The 18,639-nt window shown below is 41.4% G+C and overlaps 1 protein-coding gene across 4 annotated transcripts in view; it reads left to right on the forward strand.

Moving 5' to 3' along the window:
* Positions 1-18,639, forward strand: part of ADAM23 (ADAM metallopeptidase domain 23) — a 179,360-nt gene that overhangs the window by 102,671 nt on the left and 58,050 nt on the right. For all 4 annotated transcript variants that reach the window (XM_075934339.2, XM_075934341.2, XM_075934344.2 and 1 more), the window contains exons 15-17: positions 2,148-2,247; positions 11,929-12,000; positions 18,398-18,484. In XM_075934339.2, coding sequence (XP_075790454.1) covers positions 2,148-2,247; positions 11,929-12,000; positions 18,398-18,484 — 259 coding nt within the window. The remainder of the gene's footprint in view (positions 1-2,147; positions 2,248-11,928; positions 12,001-18,397; positions 18,485-18,639) is intronic.

An 18,639-nucleotide genomic window follows, 5' to 3' on the forward strand; every position in this document is an offset into this window, starting at 1 on the left:
GATGAGATATTCTCGGTTACAGACTCTCACCTGACAAAGCTCCTTCCACCATCATAGAATCATAGAATCCTAGGGCTGTAAGAGATCTCAGGAGGTCAAGTCCAGCCCCCTGCCCAAGGCAGGACCAATCCCAACTAAATCAACCACTCCAGGGCTTTGTCAAGCAAAGACTTAAAAACCTCAAGGGATGGAGACTCCACCACCTCCCTAGGTAACCCATTTCAGTGCTTCACCACCCTCCTAGTGAAATAGTTTTTCCTAATATCCAACCTGTGCTCCAGCCCCCTCATCATTTTGGTTACCCTCTTCTGGACCCTCTCCATATCCTTTCTATAGGAGGGGGCCCAGAACTGGATGCAATACTCCAGATGTGGCCTCACCAGAGCTGAATAAAGGAGAATAATTATTTACCTGGATCTCCTTGCAATGCTCCTCCTAACGTAGCCTAATATTCCATTCACCTTCTTAGCTACATGAGTACACTGTTAACTCATATCCAGCTTCACTATGTGACACAAGATGGGAGGAAGGTGGTTGACTCTTTGCTTTGTGAAGAACAACTTTCTGTTACTAGTTTGAAGCCTGCTACCCATTCCTTTCCTTTGGTGTCCTCTAGTCCTTCTATTATGGGAACTAATGAAGAACTTTAGCAAAACGCTAATTCGAACTAGTTTTTTAGTCTGGATCCGTTAGTTCGAATTAGCTTAGTTCGAATTAACTAATTCGAACTAAATTAGTTCGAATTAGTGCTGTAGTGTAGACATACCCTAATATCCTTACTCGCTATTTATTGACAATTACCAAGCAAGCAGAATACACATGCTAAAAATACAGTCTTATGCTTACTAATCCTGATAAAGGCAGGCAAACTTGCCCTGTTGGCCAGGCGAAATCAGTCTTGTCTGTATCCTGGTTGCTGCACGTCAGAGTCATGCAGAGGAGTTGTGGCAGGTCTGGTCTTAGGCTGGGTCTTGGAGGTAAGTTCTTCCAGATCTATATAGTGAAACTTGAGTCCTGCTTAGCTATACCTTAACCAATTATTTTACTATCATTTTGCTAACCAAGCATAACATACTGGAAGAGAATTATCTAGTCAATTGTACCCCACCACCTTAGCTGATTGGCACCTGGTAAAATTATACAACAGACAGAAACAGTTAACAACCAGACAGAGATCATACAGACAAACAGTAGGAAAGTGAGCACCATCAGCATAGAATGAGGGTTCCACAACCTCAGCTATTAATAAACAATTTCTCGACAGACAAAGTTCTGTTAAACTAAGTTTTCTTTCCCCATCTTGAGACCTGTTTCTTTATGTGGGGACAGTGAGTGCTATCAGGACAGGGTCGCCATCCTAACAGCCTGGGGTATTGTTGTTTTAATGCAATTTAGATGAAATGTGAGTGTGTGACTCCAAGCATTGCAGCTAATGGTTGCTGCTCTTCAATCTGGCTGCAGAGGAAGGCTTTAGGCCGCCTCACATGGCTATTGTTACACCCCTCTGCTTCAGATCAACATACTGTCCTCTGGAGTAGAGAAGGAACTGAGGGACAGTTGATGGTACGTGGTGGTGAACTGCTCACACCAGTGTGACACAGACACCACGTGTGCACTGCCTCCCAGTTTACTGCTGCTACAAATCTATAAGGGCAGGGCGCTGATACACCTCACACGGAACAGTCCCAGGGACAACCATCTCAGAGAACCTCAGTTACTGCTCGCATGCTTGGATTGGTTGCTGAACAAAACACACGTCAGTCAGTTTTTTGGAATAGATACACCTTAATGGGTAAAAAAATGAATCCAGATAACTGATTTTCAAACATGGTAGCTGTTCAGTTGGCTTAGAGACTGTTACGTATTAAGATTATAAGGTCACTGTTGCATCCTTGCTGTGGATTCATATAGCAGGGAGAGAAATTTAATGTAATAAAATACAAAACAGTATTAAAAGGTTGATTCTTTTGTTTTTCAAAACATGAAGGACTGTCACTGAACTGTGGATTTTGTGTTTGACTATCATAAACCTCTTGTAGCCACCCCACCCCAAAAAAAATTAGAGCAGCTCAAAGGCGGGTTATACTTTTGTCTCTAGCAACTGGGTTCAGGGAGGTATTTACTCAATTGATTCTTTGTCATTTTAGGGTTTACCACCCCAGAAAATTTTCAAGATGCAGCATAGCAGAATACAAAGAATTTTTACTCAGAGGGGGAGGTGCTTGTCTTTTCAACAGGCCAACAAAGGTAATTTCACTTAGAAGATTAATTCACTTTGAGGTTGACTATCAGGCACTGCAGTGAAGATTAAATGGTTTCATTGAATCTTCTTTTCCCTTAAATGCATGATTTATTGGGCTGTTATAGATTTTTCTGGTTTTTAGTTGCAGTTTTGTGGCTCTTCCTCCTCATTAGCAGTCATTTTAATTAATAAGAATTATTAGGGAAAGTTAAAACTTGTCTTCAGTAAATTCTTCATACTCAGATAATTATTTAAGCCCTAACTCTGCCCTAATTTGGACCATTATGAAATCCTCATAAGTAGACAGCTGTACCCATTGAACATAGAATCATAGAATACTAGGACTGGAAGCACCCCGAGAGGTCATCGAGTCCAGTCCCCCCTGCCCAGTACTGTCTACACCATCCCTGATAGACATTTATCTAACCTACTCTTAAGTATCTGCCAGAGATGAAGATTCCGCAACCTCCGTAGGCAATTTATTCCAGTGTTTGACCACTCTGACAATTAGGAACTTTTTCCTAATGTCCAACCTAAACCTCCCTTGCTGCAGTTTAAGCCCATTGCTTCTTGTTCTATTCTCAGAGGCCAGGAAGAAAAATTTTTCTCCCTTCTCCTTGTGACACCCTTTTAGATACCTGAAAACTGCTATCATGTCCCCTCTCAGTCTTCTCTTTTGTAAACTAAACAAGCCCAGTTCTTTCAGCCTTCCCTCATAGGTCATGTTTGCTAGACCTTTAATCATTCTTGTTGCTCTTCTCTGGACATTCTCCAATTTCTCCACATCTTTCTGGAAATGTAGTGCCCGAAACTGGACACAGTATTCCAACTCAGGCCTAATCAGCACAGAGTAGAGCGGAAGAATGACTTCTTGTGTCTTGCTCACAACACACCTGTTAATGCATCCTAGAATCATGTTTGCTTTTTTTTTTTTTTTTTTTTTTTTTTTTTGCAACAGTATCACACACTGACTCATATTTAGCTTTTGGTCCACTATAGCCCATAGATCCCTTTCTGCCGTACTCCTTCCTACACAGTCGCTTCCCATTCTGTATGCATGAAACTGATTGTTCCTTCCTAAGTGGAGGGACACTTTGAATTAGTCCTTATTAAACTTCATCCTGTTTACCTCAAACCATTTCTCCAATTTATCCAGATCATTTTTAATTATGACCCTATCCTTCAAAGCAGTTGCAACCCCTCCCAGCTTGGTATCATCTGCAAACTTAATAAGTGTACTCTCTAGGCCGATATCTAAATCGTTGATGAAGATATTGAACAGAACCAGTCCCAAAACAGGCCCCTGCGGAACCCCACTTGTTATACCTTTCCAGCAGAATTGTGAACCATTAATAACTACTGTCTGAGAACAGTTATCCAGCCAGTTATGCATCCATCTTATAGTAGCCCCATCTAAGTTGTATTTGCCTAGTTTATTGATAAGAATATCATGCGAGACTGTATCAAAAGCCTTACTAAAGTCCAGGTATACCACATCCACCACCTCTCCCCTATCCACAAGACTCGTTATCCTATCAAAGAAAGCTATGAGATTGGTTTGACATGATTTGTTCTTTACAAATCCATGCTGGCTTTCCCCTATTACTTTATTATCTTCCAGGTGTTTGCAGATGATTTCCTTAATTACTTGCTCCATTATCTTTCCTGGCACAGAAGTTAAGCTGACTGGTTGTTAGTACCCTATCCCTTTATGTAAAAAATTGTGTACACATTTTGCACAGGCGTAGATATAAGAGCAGTTAATGCTCCATGTTCAGTTAATCCTCTGTGCCTGGAGCTATTGGGAATGGTGCCAATGATTGCACTAATGAACTAGACAGAAATCAGTAATTTGCTTCACATAGGCTGTTAATTTTTGGTCACTACCAACCTGGATTGGATTTGTATTGGAAACACAGAGATATAAAGCACTATCATCTTTAGATGTTGGTCTTTCTGAGACTGGAGATTTGTAGCTAGTAGTGTCCATTGGTCTGTGCCTGTGCCGTTTCTCTCCTTGTACTCCAAACTGAGAGCACAGAAGTCAGTATGGACCTCTCCAGTTTCTTCTTACCACCACTTGGCCAGAATTGGAATTCACTGTGTCAACTACAATTTTTCTATATTTTGTAAGCAGTTTACAGTAAGTAGTTTACAATAAGTTTGGACTTTATTGTTGTGTTTTTAAAGCCAATATAATTTAGTTCTCTCAGCAGAGAAGAACTATGCTAGGACTCTCAAGATACAAACTGTTATGGCCAAATACAATTTTATTAATTATGGGAAACTGGGAGTGTTTCTGGAACATTTATTGGAAATATAAAAGTAACAATTTCAGGCTATCCTTAAAGACTATGGCTGTGTCTAGACTGGCCAGTTTTTCCGGAAACTCAGCAGCTTTTCCGGAAAATCTTGCCAGCTGTCTACACTGGCTGCTTGAATTTCTGCAAAAGCACTGACTTCCTACTGTAAGAAATCAGTGCTTTTTGCAGAAATACTATGCTGCTCCCGTTCGGGCAAAAGTCTTTTTCTGAAAGACTTTTGCGCAAAAGGGCCAGTGTAGACAGCAGAGATTTCTTTTCCGCAAAAAAGCCCTGATCGCGAAAATGGCTTCCTAGTCTGAACTACCTAGTCCGTGCCGCATGTAGCCGCGCGGCACGGAGTCCGCACTAGCAGACATTTAAAAATGGCGGTGCCCGGCTTTATGCAAATGAAGCCCGGGAAATTCAAATCCCGGGCTTCATTTGCAACTCCGGTTGCCTACATTACCACCCTAGTTTGAACTAGGGTGGTAGTGTAGACATACCCTAAGTGGTTCAACTTATTTGGCTGAAAGGTTTGTTCTGTTATCTTGTAAGACGTATATGGGATTTTTTAGGGGAAAAGGCAGTAGGCCATGTTTATTGAAAATAAAAGGTAAAAAGCTTATGCATTTATTCAAACACATACACACACACTGTCCTATTGATGTTATAGTTACTAGTTTGTTCCTTACATCGACTTAATGGCCAGTGAAGTCAAAAGTGAGGGAGGAACCAGGCTTCTGTTGGTCCAGACTAATGGTCCCAAATCTTGACAGGATGGAACCTGAAAAACCATGCAAGTTATCCATCTTTTGTAGGAATTCCTTTTTCGGCAGATCTATGGATTTTGCTGCATTACATGGTATTTCATCACTTTGGAACATGTTTATTTGGAGGCTATTTTTATTTACCCCATATCTGTCACTGAATACTATGGGCCCATTTGATAGTTCCTTTGTATCCCCAGGTTTCCAGCCCCTCCTCTGACCATCTGCATGCTGTGCTGACCTTCAAACTAAACTGTTTTTAAATGCTTACATACTTCACTCGCACAAACAAAAATTAATCAATAAAAGGTCGCATAGTTGCTTTTGTAAAAAGAGATCTAGTACAAAATATTCTAAGATGAAAGTAACTATTGCTATTATATTCTTCCTTAATGCAAAAATATTCTTGCACTCTTAAATTAAAGAAGAAAACAATTCTAACTGTAATGCAAAAATATTCTTGCACTCTTAAATTAAAGAAGAAAACAATTCTAACTGTAATAAGTAACAATAGTGACAAATAGACCCTTTTTGTTTGTTCCTACTTAACATTAATAACAAACACAAAAATACTGCTTAATTCATCTTTAGCAACAGCACTGAACTGTTCCTTTCTGCTTGTTAGAAAGGATAGCTGGCAAGGTATTGTAAAGTATATCACATTAGTGTACATTTTAGCTACATAGGCTGTGCCTAAACTACACCCCTCTGTTGGCAGAGGGACGTAAATTAGAAGTTTCAAAAGTGCAAATGAAGTGGGGATTTAAATATCCCATGCTTCGTTTGCATAATCGCGTCATGGCACTGTTTCGAACAAACACCATGTCAAAAGTGAAACCGCGGTCTATATGCATTTTTTTCGACAACGAGGTGCTTTTTTGAAAGATCCTATACTGTTTTGAACAAGTATCATGTCAAAAGTGAAACCACGGTTTACACACGGTTTTTTCAAGAACGGGGTACTTCTTCGAAAGATCGTGTACTGGATCTTTCGAAACATGTAATTTACATCCTCTATGACAGAGGGGTGTAGTTTAGACATAGCCATAGTGTGGGAAATCTCTGGCCTTGCCCCGGGGGTCCTGCACTTCTGAGCAGATAGTGTTTGCCTCAGAGGCTCACTGTGACCCTCCACATAGTCTTTTGTCTTTTTCTATAGGCAAGGATCAAAGCCAACTGTGCCATACTCATTATAGACCAGTCATGTGGGTTTAGTCCCAGACTTCCCCTCAGGGGTGACCTCCATAGTGGTTTCAGCCCAGGGACCCTAATGGCAGTGGCAGCAGATAGTAAATCTTCCACCAGTAGAGCTGTAGCTTTTCCCTGAGCTACTTCTCCCAAACAACTGCCCCTAGTATCTTCTTCCTGGTACCTAAAAGAGTCCTTCCTGCTCCACCACTGCACACTTCCTCAGTCCCAGTCCTTAGCTTCTCATCCCTCTCTGAAGGGAAGCCTATTAAACCCGTCTCAACTGGTCGTGCCTGGCCTGCCAAGTGTTCCTTCCACAATTACGGGGCAAGTACATTTCAGTACTAATAGTCTATATTGTGACAATGTTTTATATAAACAAATGGGGTGGTGCTTGTTCCTCTCTCGTGTCACAAAGTCCTGCTCCTATAGGAATTTTGTATTACCCATCACATTCACCTGTATGCTTCATACCTATCCAGGGAGCAGAAAGCTTCAGCTGTTCATTCAGCACCCACAAATGGACACTTCAGGTGAATGTCGCCCTATCCATCTTCCACAGATAGGGTCCTCCCCAGGTGGACCAGTTCATGACGAGAAGCAACCGCAAATGCTACCTGTTTTGTTCCTTTCAGAACCACAGCCTGGGGTCTCTAGTAGCTGCTTTTCACCTATCTTGGTTAGGACGCCTTCCCGCCCTTCCCCCTCATACACACTGTCCTACTCAAAGTTGGAAGGACAGGGCATTCCTCATATTGGTGGCTCTGGAATGGCCCACCATGCTTCTGATCCTGTCAGTGGACAGTTCGATAGAGCAGAGGTTCCCAACCTTTTTGATACCAGGAACCGGCAAACTCATTCACAAACTTTTGGCGGGCAGGTAACATTTTATTTACATATTTACATATCAGCCCAGCACCTTGCATCATGGATCACATTCTGCATCTGGGTGTGTACAGTCTAGCTAAAGTCCCAGCACTGGTGCTGAAAGCACATTTCACAAGTATGCAGTCCTCCTCTGTGGTGTTTTTTGCACAAGTCCCTATGCAGGACATCTGTTAAGCAGCCCATGTGGTCATCTATCCTGCATGTCCCACTACACCATTACTCAGCAGGCATAGGCTTTCGGCAGGGTGGTTCTGCAATTGGCAGCCAGGTGATCTCCAACCCGTCCTCTGGGGGAAACTGCTGGTGAGTCATCTATTGGAACATACATGAGCAATAACTTGAAATAAAAATGATTAGCTACCTTTTGTACCTGATGTGTTTCGAGACATTTCTCGTGTCCAATCCAAATCCCGTCCTCCTTCCTTCTGTTAGAAGAGGGGAAGGTTGAAGGTGCCACACCAGGTGGATACACAGTCAACCCAGTAGGTATTGCTAAGGGGAAAATTCTCTCTTGATCATGCATGCAGCATGCACATACATCTTTTGGAATGGACATGACCAACAAATCTCAAAGAACAACAGTTACAAAAGGTAGATAATTGTTGGGTTTTTTCAAGATGTGTAGTCCCTGTTTGTATTCCACTACCCCCTCCTTTCCTTCTGTTTTGGAACCCATCTGATTCTGGGTAAGAGAAGGCATTGCACACTGCCCTTTATGCCCTCTGTTTAGAGCACGATGAGAGCAACTTCACGTCCGTAGACCAACAGACAATACTTGCTACAAATCATAAGTCATGGGTGTATGCAGCACCCATGAATAAAATATGGATAGAGACCACACATCTCAAAGTTCCAGTTCCAGATGAGCAATTTCCATTTGTATTACGAGTCATCTTAGCCATTTAGTCTCCTTTTGCCCATTTACGATACAACAAAGTTACAATTTTTTTTCTGACATTCAACAATAGTTTCCCACCATATTAAACACGAAGTAGGGTTAAAACTATTTCCCTTGTAAAACTAATTGACATTGTAGTCTGGCATTTTACCAAATTGTCAGCCTTGGAGAGTTTAATCCCAAATGAGACTAAACGCTATGACATTATATATACTTTATCCTCTCCCTGATCTCCATTAATTGAAAAGTCGTTGGCTTTTCTCAAGTTACCAACCCTTTGCCTCCCTCCCCCCAGCTCCAAAATCTTGTAACTGTGTGATAGATTTTACATTTTAAGCAGACTTTGCATAAAGATGTCTGTAAATGGAATGAATGTTAAGACAAAAAAAGTCTTAATGGGTGTGATCATAGTAAGATTATGGTTGACTAATGGATGAACATGAGTAAATCTTCAGTTGACTGAAGATGGAGACCAACTCCCTCTTACTCTGGTGACAATGATCCTTGGTGATGATTGTATAATGGAAAATGGATTTTCAGGTTCAGAGCAAGAACAGGTGATCTTGCTGTCCGTTCGGCAGTATTGATGACTTGTAGAGAAAAAGGTATGTCTTAGTTTTCATATCTGTACAGAGAAGAATAGTTATTCTAAATCATGCTTATATTTTATTGGTGAACAACTTTGTATAAAGCAGTTCAGTACTCATTCAACCTTTAATGCCCAAAAGTACAGGCTCTTTCAGTTAGCTAATATTTTCTGTAAAAGAGAAAAATGTGTTTGAATCTTTCATCCTAGCAATATTTTAAAATTGTCCATATGTTTTTTCTCCAAAAAGTATTCAAAGAAGAGTTCAGTGACATGTCATGATATCCTTTATTTAGTAAAACAACAGGCAAACGGGTACCTGAATGTACCTCAAACATTCAGTAGCATTCTGTTGGTTGATATGTCCCTATTAGTGTCAAATCTCTTGTTATTGTCCTGTTTTATAAACATAACTATTATAAAATGTCAAAAGTAGGAAATGCTTTTGAAAAATAATTACTTTGCAAAATGGCAGCACTGTAAAAATCATAGCTTCTGCTTTAAAAATTACTATGTTTTGAGAGCTGGCAAAGCAATTTGCCTTGTACAGGTTTAATGAAGTGACTTTACTGCACTCAAAGGATGGAAATATATTCTAGAGGTCAACAAAAAAATCACTGAGAAATGAAAAATTGGACAAGAGGAATTCTAAAGTGACCTTGAATGACTAAGTTGATTTATATGACTCCTGAATCACTGACATTTGTAGAACTCAGCAGTAAGGAAACCTGCAGATGTGTTATTGTCTTGCATCTACCAGTGGGTGTTTTCAGTAGATGTAACAGTAAAGGGGGTGTGGGCTAAGAGATAGAAAATAGAAATGAGAAAAAAAATTAGGAACTCACAAATGAACCTATTAAATGTAATGTTTACAAATAAGTTACACAAAATGTAAATCAAAACTGTTAATGACCACTGTTGTGGCTCAGTGGGTAGTGGAATGAACTGCCCCTCAGGAGATTGGAATCTAAGATCTTCCTTAGGATACCATAATCCTCAGCTAAGGAGAGCGAATGGTGTTTTAATTTAGTGTGGTGGGCACATTATTAAAACCCAGGCTCAGATATCTGTTATTGCTTTTCTCTGAAACAGAAAACAAAAAATAATATGCATAATTACTGAAGAGCAGAGTTCTCTGTTTTTTAATGGTTGGACTTTTACTGTTTGCAGAATGACAAGTAAGTAGCCAATATAGACTAATATTTCTTTTGATCCTGGTAATAGCTTTTAGCAATATTTATTCATATTGATCTGGCTCGTCATATGTTAATTGGTGAATAAGACACAGAGAACATCCTTTGATGCTTGTGGGATCTTTCTTGGTTACTATTTTTTTGTTCATGAGTCCAATCAATGAGGGTATGTCTATACTAGCTCGTTAGTTGGAGCTAGGTAGGCAAATGAGGGCAACCGGAGTTGCAAATGAAGCCCGGGATTTACTCCTCATGGAATGAGGAGAAACAGTTAATTTGAACTAAGGAGTTAGTTTGAATTAACGTTTAACTGCCGCATCTAGCTGCGGGCAGTTAGTTTGGACTAAGGGGGATTTAAAAATGGTGGCGCCCAGGAACATGCAAATGAAGCCCGGGATATTTAAATCCCGGGCTTCATTTGCAACTCCGGTTGCCCTCATTTGCCTACCTAGCTCCAACTAACGAGCTAGTGTAGACATACCCTAAGAGAGGAAAATGGGGTCTATTACAGTTTATCTTTATTGGTGTCTAGGGTGTGTCACAACTTCCCCTTTTGGACATTCGCCAGGCTTCTGTGTTGGAGTCACATCACTGGGCCTCTGTGATTTTAAGATTTTCTGAGATGAAGAGCCTCTGGTTCTGAATTTCTAGGCAGATCATTCATCTAGCATGGTCTGGCTAAACTGAGACCCTGCAGCGCAACTGCTTACACTCTGAGACTAGTGTTGGTTACTCCATACACCCAAGTTGCTAATGTTCACCCTTTCCAAGATGTGGTTATAGTTCATGTCTTCAGGAATATATGATAATTGAAGCAACTGATACAGACTTTTTGTAAAAGGGATTTTGAGAAACATTTAGCCTTGATTTAAACAGCACAAGAGAGACAAGAACTTAGGCAAAATAAGAAATATCTACCTGTGAAACTGATTGTTTCCTCACCACTCTTGTACATTCTTCAGGATTTGGTCAGAATCTTTAAGATATTCAGGATCCCTCATCTTTGAAACAGAGTCTCTCCATCTACTGTAGCCAGCTTTCTTCATCCTGGTATGGTTCCATAGTGACAAAGGTCCCTTCCACTATGAAAGCATGACTGCTTATTCTTTTCTGCCCCAAGCATTTTTTATTTCTGAGTCCCCCTATACTTGTTTGCTATTAAATGCTAATATTAGAACCTGGTTTCTTTGTTTAGCATTCTGGAGAAATTCCACTGCTCTGAACCATAGCTCTATTCAGAGAAAACACATTTTTCCTGACTTATCTAGGATGCTATATATGGGCAAGGTCTACTAAGGGTCTGATTACAATTGTCCTAGTTAAGAGACACCTGCAGGTACCTCTCTTTTTAGCTCAAGGCGTATAAGGTAAGGACTCAGCACATGAGGCTTAAATACATGGTGACTTTATAATATTGTAAGTTGTACGTAAGCAAATTCCCCAAAGTGTCACAAGATGTTTGTACAGATCCCCCAAATTATATTACATATATTTCTCAGAAGGAAAAACAAAAACAATGGGAATATATAGGATTGGAACAAGGTAATGATACAGCTCCACTAGAGCACTTTCTATTTTCTTTTTACTATTTTTATTTCTTTGGTCCAGATTGTTCATAGCTGCTCCCCAACTAATGCAGGAAAGGAGACAAGTAGCCCATCCACCTTGCATTCCTTAACAATTGGCTAGCTAGCTGCATGCTACTTGCACCCCCTCAGAAGTAGTTGTGGGTATCTTCCCTCTCTGGTGCGTTGTCTTAGCAGCACTGTGATGAGGGTCTGTTCCTTAAAGGCACAGTTGAGTCAGTTGCTAGATTCCATCATTTTTCACAATGTTTTTACTTTCTCTCCCGCTTTCTCTCAGTTGTTTGAAACTCCTGAATGTGGAAATGGATATGTAGAAGCAGGAGAAGAATGTGATTGTGGTTTCCGAATGGTAAGTTTAAAATGTTCTTATGTTGTTTTTGCAGCCCCTGCTCACAATAATATATTGATCTAATGTTATATGGGGGGAAAATTCAACACAATAGTCTTCTATGCTGCCTGCCTGTGAGAGAACTTTGATCAGAGAATTGCATTAGTCAACTTTCTGTAGAAGAGAGAAAGCATTCTTCCTAATGAGAAAATATTTTTCTTCTACACTGTTATGCTTAATCTGACATATAGAAGAAACTTGTTGCCTTTCCGATTTTCCCAGTCCACTTTACATTTTACTTTCAGTATTCACAAACAGGGAAGAATTGATAGGGGAAATAGAAGTAGGTGACAACCTGGCCAACAGTGACTATGAGATGGTTGAATTTAGGATCCTGAAAAAAGGAAGAAAGGAGAGGTGCAGAATACAGACCCTGGATTTCAGAAAAGCAGACTTTCACTACCTCAGGAAAATGAGGAGGAGGATCCCCTGGAAAGCTAATAAGTGGGGGAAAAGGAGTCCAGAAGAGCTGGCTGTATTTTAAAGAAGTCTTATTGAGAACTCAGAAATAAACCATCCCAATGTGCAGAATGGCAGGTGACCAGCTTGAATCCTAGAATCAGAGAGCTGGAAGAGACCCCAGGAGGTCATCAAGTCCAGCCCCCTGCCCATGGCAGGACCAATCCCAACTAAATCAACCGAGCCAGGGCTTTGTCAAGCCGAGACCTAAAAGCCTCGAGGGATGGAGATTCCACCACCTCCCTAGGTGCTTCACCACCCTCCTAGTGCTTCACCACCCGTGAAGATTCCACCACCATTCCACCACCATTCCCGTGCTTCACCACCCTCCTAGTCAAATAGTTTTTCCTAATATCCAACCTAGACCGCCCCCACTGTAACTTGAAACCATTGCTCCTTGTTCTGCCATCCATCAGTACTGAGAACAGCCTCTCTCCATCCTCTTCAGGAAGTTGAAGGCTTCTGTCAAATCCCCCCTCACTCTTTTCTTCTGCAGACGAAGGAAACCCAAATCCCATAGTCTCTCTTCATAAGTCATGTGCTTCAGCCCCCTAATCATGTTGGTTGCCCTCTGCTGCACCCTCTCCAATGCATCCACATCCTTTCTATAGTGAGGGCCCCAGAATTGGACACAATACTCCAGATGTGGCCTCACCAGAGCCGAATAAAGGGGAATAATCACGTCTCTGGATCTACTGGCAGTGCTCCTCCTTATGCAACCTAATATGCCGTTAGCCTTCTTGGCTACAAGGGCCCACTGTTGACTCATATCCCACTTCTCATCCATTGTAATCCCCAGGTCCTTTTCTGCAGAACTGCTACTTAGCCAGTTGTTCCCCAGCCTGTAAAAATGCTTGAGATTCTTGAGAATCTACACTTGTCCTTGTTGAACCTCATCAGATTTCTTTTGGCCCAATTCTCTAATCTGTCTAGGTCACTCTGAACCCTATTTCTACCCTCCAGCATATCCACCTCTCCCCCTAGCTTAGTGTCATCCGCAAACTTGCTGAGGGTGCAACCCATCCCTTCATCCAGGTCATTAATAAAGATGTTGAACAAAACCGGTCCTAGAACCGATTCTTGGGATACTCTGTTAGAAACCGACTGCCAAGCTGACATTGAGCCATTGATCACTACCCGTTGGGCCCAAAAGTCTAGCCAGCTTTCTATCCATCTTAGGGTATGTCTAGACTACATGCCTCTGCCGACAGAGGCATGTAAAATAGGCTACCTGACATAGTCAATGAAGCGGGGATTTAAATATCCCTGGTTCCATTAAAATAAAAATGGCCGCTGCGCTGTGCCGGCTCAGCTGATTGTCGGTACAGCACGGCAATCAAGACGCGGATCAGTCAACAGGGGAAGCCTTTGTTGACCGCTCCTGTAAACCTCGTTTCACGAGGAATAAGGGAGCGGTCGACAAAGGTTTCCCCTGTCAACTGATCTGCGTCTTGACTGCTGCGCTGTACCGACAATCAGCTGAGCCGGCACAGCGCGGCGGCCATTTTTATTTTAATGAAGCCAGCGATATTTAAATCCCCGCTTCATTGACTATGTCGGGTAGCCTATTTTACATGTCTCTGTTGGCAGAGGCATGTAGTCTAGACATATCCTTACAGTTCATTTATCCAATCCATACTTCCTTAACTTGCTGTCAAGAATATTCTTGCCAGCTTGGCTTACCAAAGAAATCTTAGATGAGCTTAAACACAAAAAGGGAAACTCACAAGAAGTGGAAACTTGGACAAATGACTAGGGAGTAGCATAAAAACAGTACTTGAGCATGCAGGGGTGTAATCAGGAAGGCCAAAGCGCATTTGGAGTTGAAGCTAGCAAGGGATGTGAAGGATAACAAGCAAGTTTATTACAGGTATCCTAGCAATAAGAATTTGGTCAGGAAAAGTGTGAGACCCTTACTGAATGGAGAAGGCAACCTAGTGACAGACAGTGTGGAAAAAGCTGAAGAACTTAATGCCATGATCTTCACAGACAAGGCCAGATCCAGACCACTGCACTGAGCAGCACAGGATGGGGAGGAGGTAAGCAGCCCTCAGTAGTGAAACAACAGGTTAAGGACTATTTAGAAAAGCTGGACATGCAAAAGTCCATGAAGTGTTAAGAGATTTAGCTGATGTGATTGCAGAGCCATTGACTGTTATCTGAAAAATCTTGGCAATCGAGGGAGGTCCAGGACATTGGAAAAAGAAAAGTTTACTGCCCATCTTCAAAAAGAGGAGGAAGAAGGAGCCGGGGAACTACAGACTGATCAGCCTCACTTCCATACCTGGAAAAATCATGGAGCAGATCCTCAAGGAATCAGTTTTGAAACACTTGGATGGTTGGGGCAGTTAACATGGGTTCACCAAGGGCAAGGAACCTCACCAACCTGATTGCCTTCTATGATGATATACCTGGCTGTGTGGATATAGGGAATACAGTGGATATACCTTGACTTTAGCAAAGCCTTTGATTCGGTCTACTATGAGAGACCTGCCAACAAGTTAAAGGAGTACAGCTTGGATGAATGGACAATAAGATGGATAGATCATCAGGCTCAATGGGTGGTGATCAGTGGTTTGATGTCTAGTTGGCAGCTGGTAGGAAGAGGAGTACTCTAGGAGTCAGTCTTGGGGCTGGTTTTGTTCGACATCTTCATTAATTATCTTCATGATGGGTTGGTTTACACTCTCAGCGAGTTTGCAGATGACACTAAACTGGGATGGGAGGTAGATGCATTGTCAGGTTAGGATAGGGACCAGAATGACTCAGATAAATTAGAGGTTTGTGGCAGGAAAAAAATCTGATGAGGTTCAAGAAGGACAAATACAGAGTCCTGCACTTAGGACAGAAGAATACCATGCATTGCTATAGGCTGGGAACTGACTGAGTAGGCAGCAGTTGTGAAGAAAAGGACCTAGGGATTGCAGCTGATAAGAAGCTAGATTGTTGCCAAAAAGGCTAACTGGGCTGCATTAATAGGAGCATTGCTATCAGATCAAGAGAAGTGATTATTCCTGTCTATTCAGCATTGGCGAGGCAACATCTAGAGTATATTGTCCAGTTTTGGGCCCCCACTATAGAAAGAATGTGGACATATTGGAGTCCAATGGAGGGCAACAAAAATGATTAGGGGTTTGGGGCACATGATTTATGCAGAGAGTCTGAGAGAACTTGGCTTCTATAGTTGTCAGAAGAGAAGAATTAAGGGCGGTTTGATAGCAGCCTTCAACTACTTGAAGGGAGGTTCCAAAGAGGATGAAGCCAGGCTCTTCTCAGTGGTGGCAGATAATAGAAGAAGAATGGTCTCAAGTTTGTACAGAGGGCTGGACTAGATGAATTCCTGAGTCTCTTCCACTCCTAATCTTTTATGATTCTGTGTAGCTTGCTGAACTCTATGATCAGAGGCAATCATGATGAGGGGGCTGGGATAAAACAGCATTACACCATTTATAAGAGCACAAAGAAAGAAGAGCAAAAAGCTGGGGAAGGGCTGAATGACAAAAAGCTACAGACAGAAGAGAGAATAAATTCTATATCCATGCCTACTTCCAGAACAAGGGAAGATATGAGGCATGGAGGAGGAATTTATTCTCTCTTTTTTTTTGTCTGGGGGCCTGAGATAAATGGTGATAGGAAAGAAGTTAGTTATATAAACACCAAGCGCGCGCTCTCTCTTTCTCTTTCTCTCACACTCACACACACACACACACACACACAGACTGAGCCATCGATTGATGGATCTCATCTTGTATGTTGGTAAGCGACTAAACCAATCCTTGATCAGCAAATCTGATTACAGGTGTCCCGTAAAAATCCACAATCTGAGTGTTGTACATTCTTTTTGAATCCTACGCTTTTCTTGTAATTGCTGGATACGTTGATTGTCAAAGCGTTTGAGAACCTGTACAATAGTTTGCTGCCAGAACAATCTGTCCAGAGCTGTGATTTTCAGGTCACTGGGAGATACGCTGCATGACTTCACATTGACCTTTAAGATTTCATTATAACCCTTATAGGACTACTTACTACAAGAGGTGTTAGGACTGTTTCCCATTCTGGCACCTTGAGTGCAGAAGGTGCGGGCCTGCAAAAGAACTTAAATACCTTGCCTCTTTTGGTTCTACTTACAAAAACTCTCCAGAGTCACAGATTCACTGACCCTGCTACCATCAAGTGAATTAAATAATCCCTGAAAACCAGGAAGAAACACTTGAACTTCTTCCCAAGGGGTATCTCAAGACCTTTTGCCTTAAAAGAGCTTGAAAAAAAATAAACAAAAAGCACAGAAAACAAACTGTCTCTGATCGCTGACCTCTCAGCTAGGCAGGCACACACAGAAACACCTTCTGTTACCTTCCAGGACATGGGAATCAAATTATAGCTTTAAAAAAACAAAACAAATGGTAAACTTGAGAAAGCATACTTGGTTGCTAAGTATGACAGAGCAACTAAGAAAAGAACAGATCAAAACACAAAGAACCACACACAGTCTCTTTGGGCTACAGCTTAGATATGGTGAATGGGGGAGGGAAGGCACATAGAATTCACATAGAGAAGTTTAATCAAACAGCAAAATAAATAAAAATACCCCCATTACGACTAAACATACACTTCTCTGTCTACTCACTATCCGTACTCTCAGGCCCAGTCCATTCCCATACCCAATTTTTCTTATAAGCATGGTAATTCTGTTTGATTACTTCATCTTGTCTCCTCCCGTTGCTAACTTAAAATTCAACACACAAGAAGAGTAGCTGGGTATCTATATTCAATTTACATTTCAAAAGCCTTTCCCATTGGCTTTCCTGGCTTTCTGCCAACAACCCTAGTTACCTGAGTTTAAGCCCTTACTCACCAGATGTTGTCCATCACAAGAGGTAAATCTTTAGTTCCAAGAGATAAATCTTCACTTATGAATGGTTGTGAGTTCCAACCCCGCTCTTTCTTCTCAAGCCTACCATCATGCACAGGAACTGCAACATGAACATTTGAGGGAGAGAACACAGGTTTGAGAGACGAGTTGCGTTCTCCTAGACAGATGTATCTAAAAAAGGCTTAGCGAGCTCTGTCTGTCATGGTTTGAAATCAGAGTTTCCCTTTTTCTGTCCATGGCACCTTATTCCATATGGTTTGGCGCAATCCCTCGAGATCACTCCATGGAGGGCTTCCTCAATCTGCCATCTTCAGGTTGTATCTCTACACCATTATATCCCAGCGTGAGGAGCTGATCTAGAATAAAGGGGTTGGCAGAGTTTCCACTTGAGCTTGCTAATTATACTTCAAGGATTTCTGTTCATTCCCCCTATAGTGAACTGAGTCTCTTGTTGCTTCAGAATCAGAAGTTGTTTCCAAAGCTTTGTCATCTGTGGTTGCACAAATGTACCTTCTATGTGTACTGAATGTTCAGTGCCTAACGCTGTATTAGTTAGTGCAGCCTCAGTTCCTTCTTTTCCACTGCTAAGAGCATTAAGGAAGCCATTAGCTTAGTCCAAGTCTTTTTCTGCAGATCTTTATTTACGTTCTTTTAGTTCTTTTGTAAATAATGGTATATACAGCTATTTCTTTTAGCAGTTTTCTCTAGGGAGTGCAAATTGCCCCAATTGCTTACATTGGCATGGAGTCCATGTTGGATTCTTATCCTCAGCAAGTTTGAGACTATAAGCATTGTCTCTTTAGATGATCCCAAATCCAATATCTGGTTGTTGCTATAGAATTTTTTCCACGGATTTCTCTGCTAATTTGATGATTAGATAGCATAAAAGGTTCTTTCATTTTATTTTCTAGTCAATGGAGGTTTGAATCCTTTCTCTGATGATACAGGATGGTGTGTTTGGATGGTTGAGAAAGAATAAGTGTACAGAATGGACGATTCATAGAACACTTAATGTATTTTCTTTAGGAATGCTATGAAAATTGCTGTAAGAAGTGCTCTCTCTCAAATGGAGCTCACTGTAGTGATGGACCCTGCTGTAACACATCCTGCCTTGTGAGTCGTCTTATAGCATTTTTTTCTGTTTACTCTGTCTTCCCTTGAAGTAATGTACCTGATACAGGTTAAACACTGGGTCGCAATGTGGGGAGAGGGAAACATGCCACATAAGCTGAATCAAAATGTTTTTAAGGAACAAAACAAGAACAGTG

Source organism: Pelodiscus sinensis, chromosome 7, assembly GCF_052426305.1.
Source record: "Pelodiscus sinensis isolate ZL-2025 chromosome 7, ASM5242630v1, whole genome shotgun sequence".
NCBI classification, from domain to species: domain Eukaryota; kingdom Metazoa; phylum Chordata; order Testudines; family Trionychidae; genus Pelodiscus; species Pelodiscus sinensis.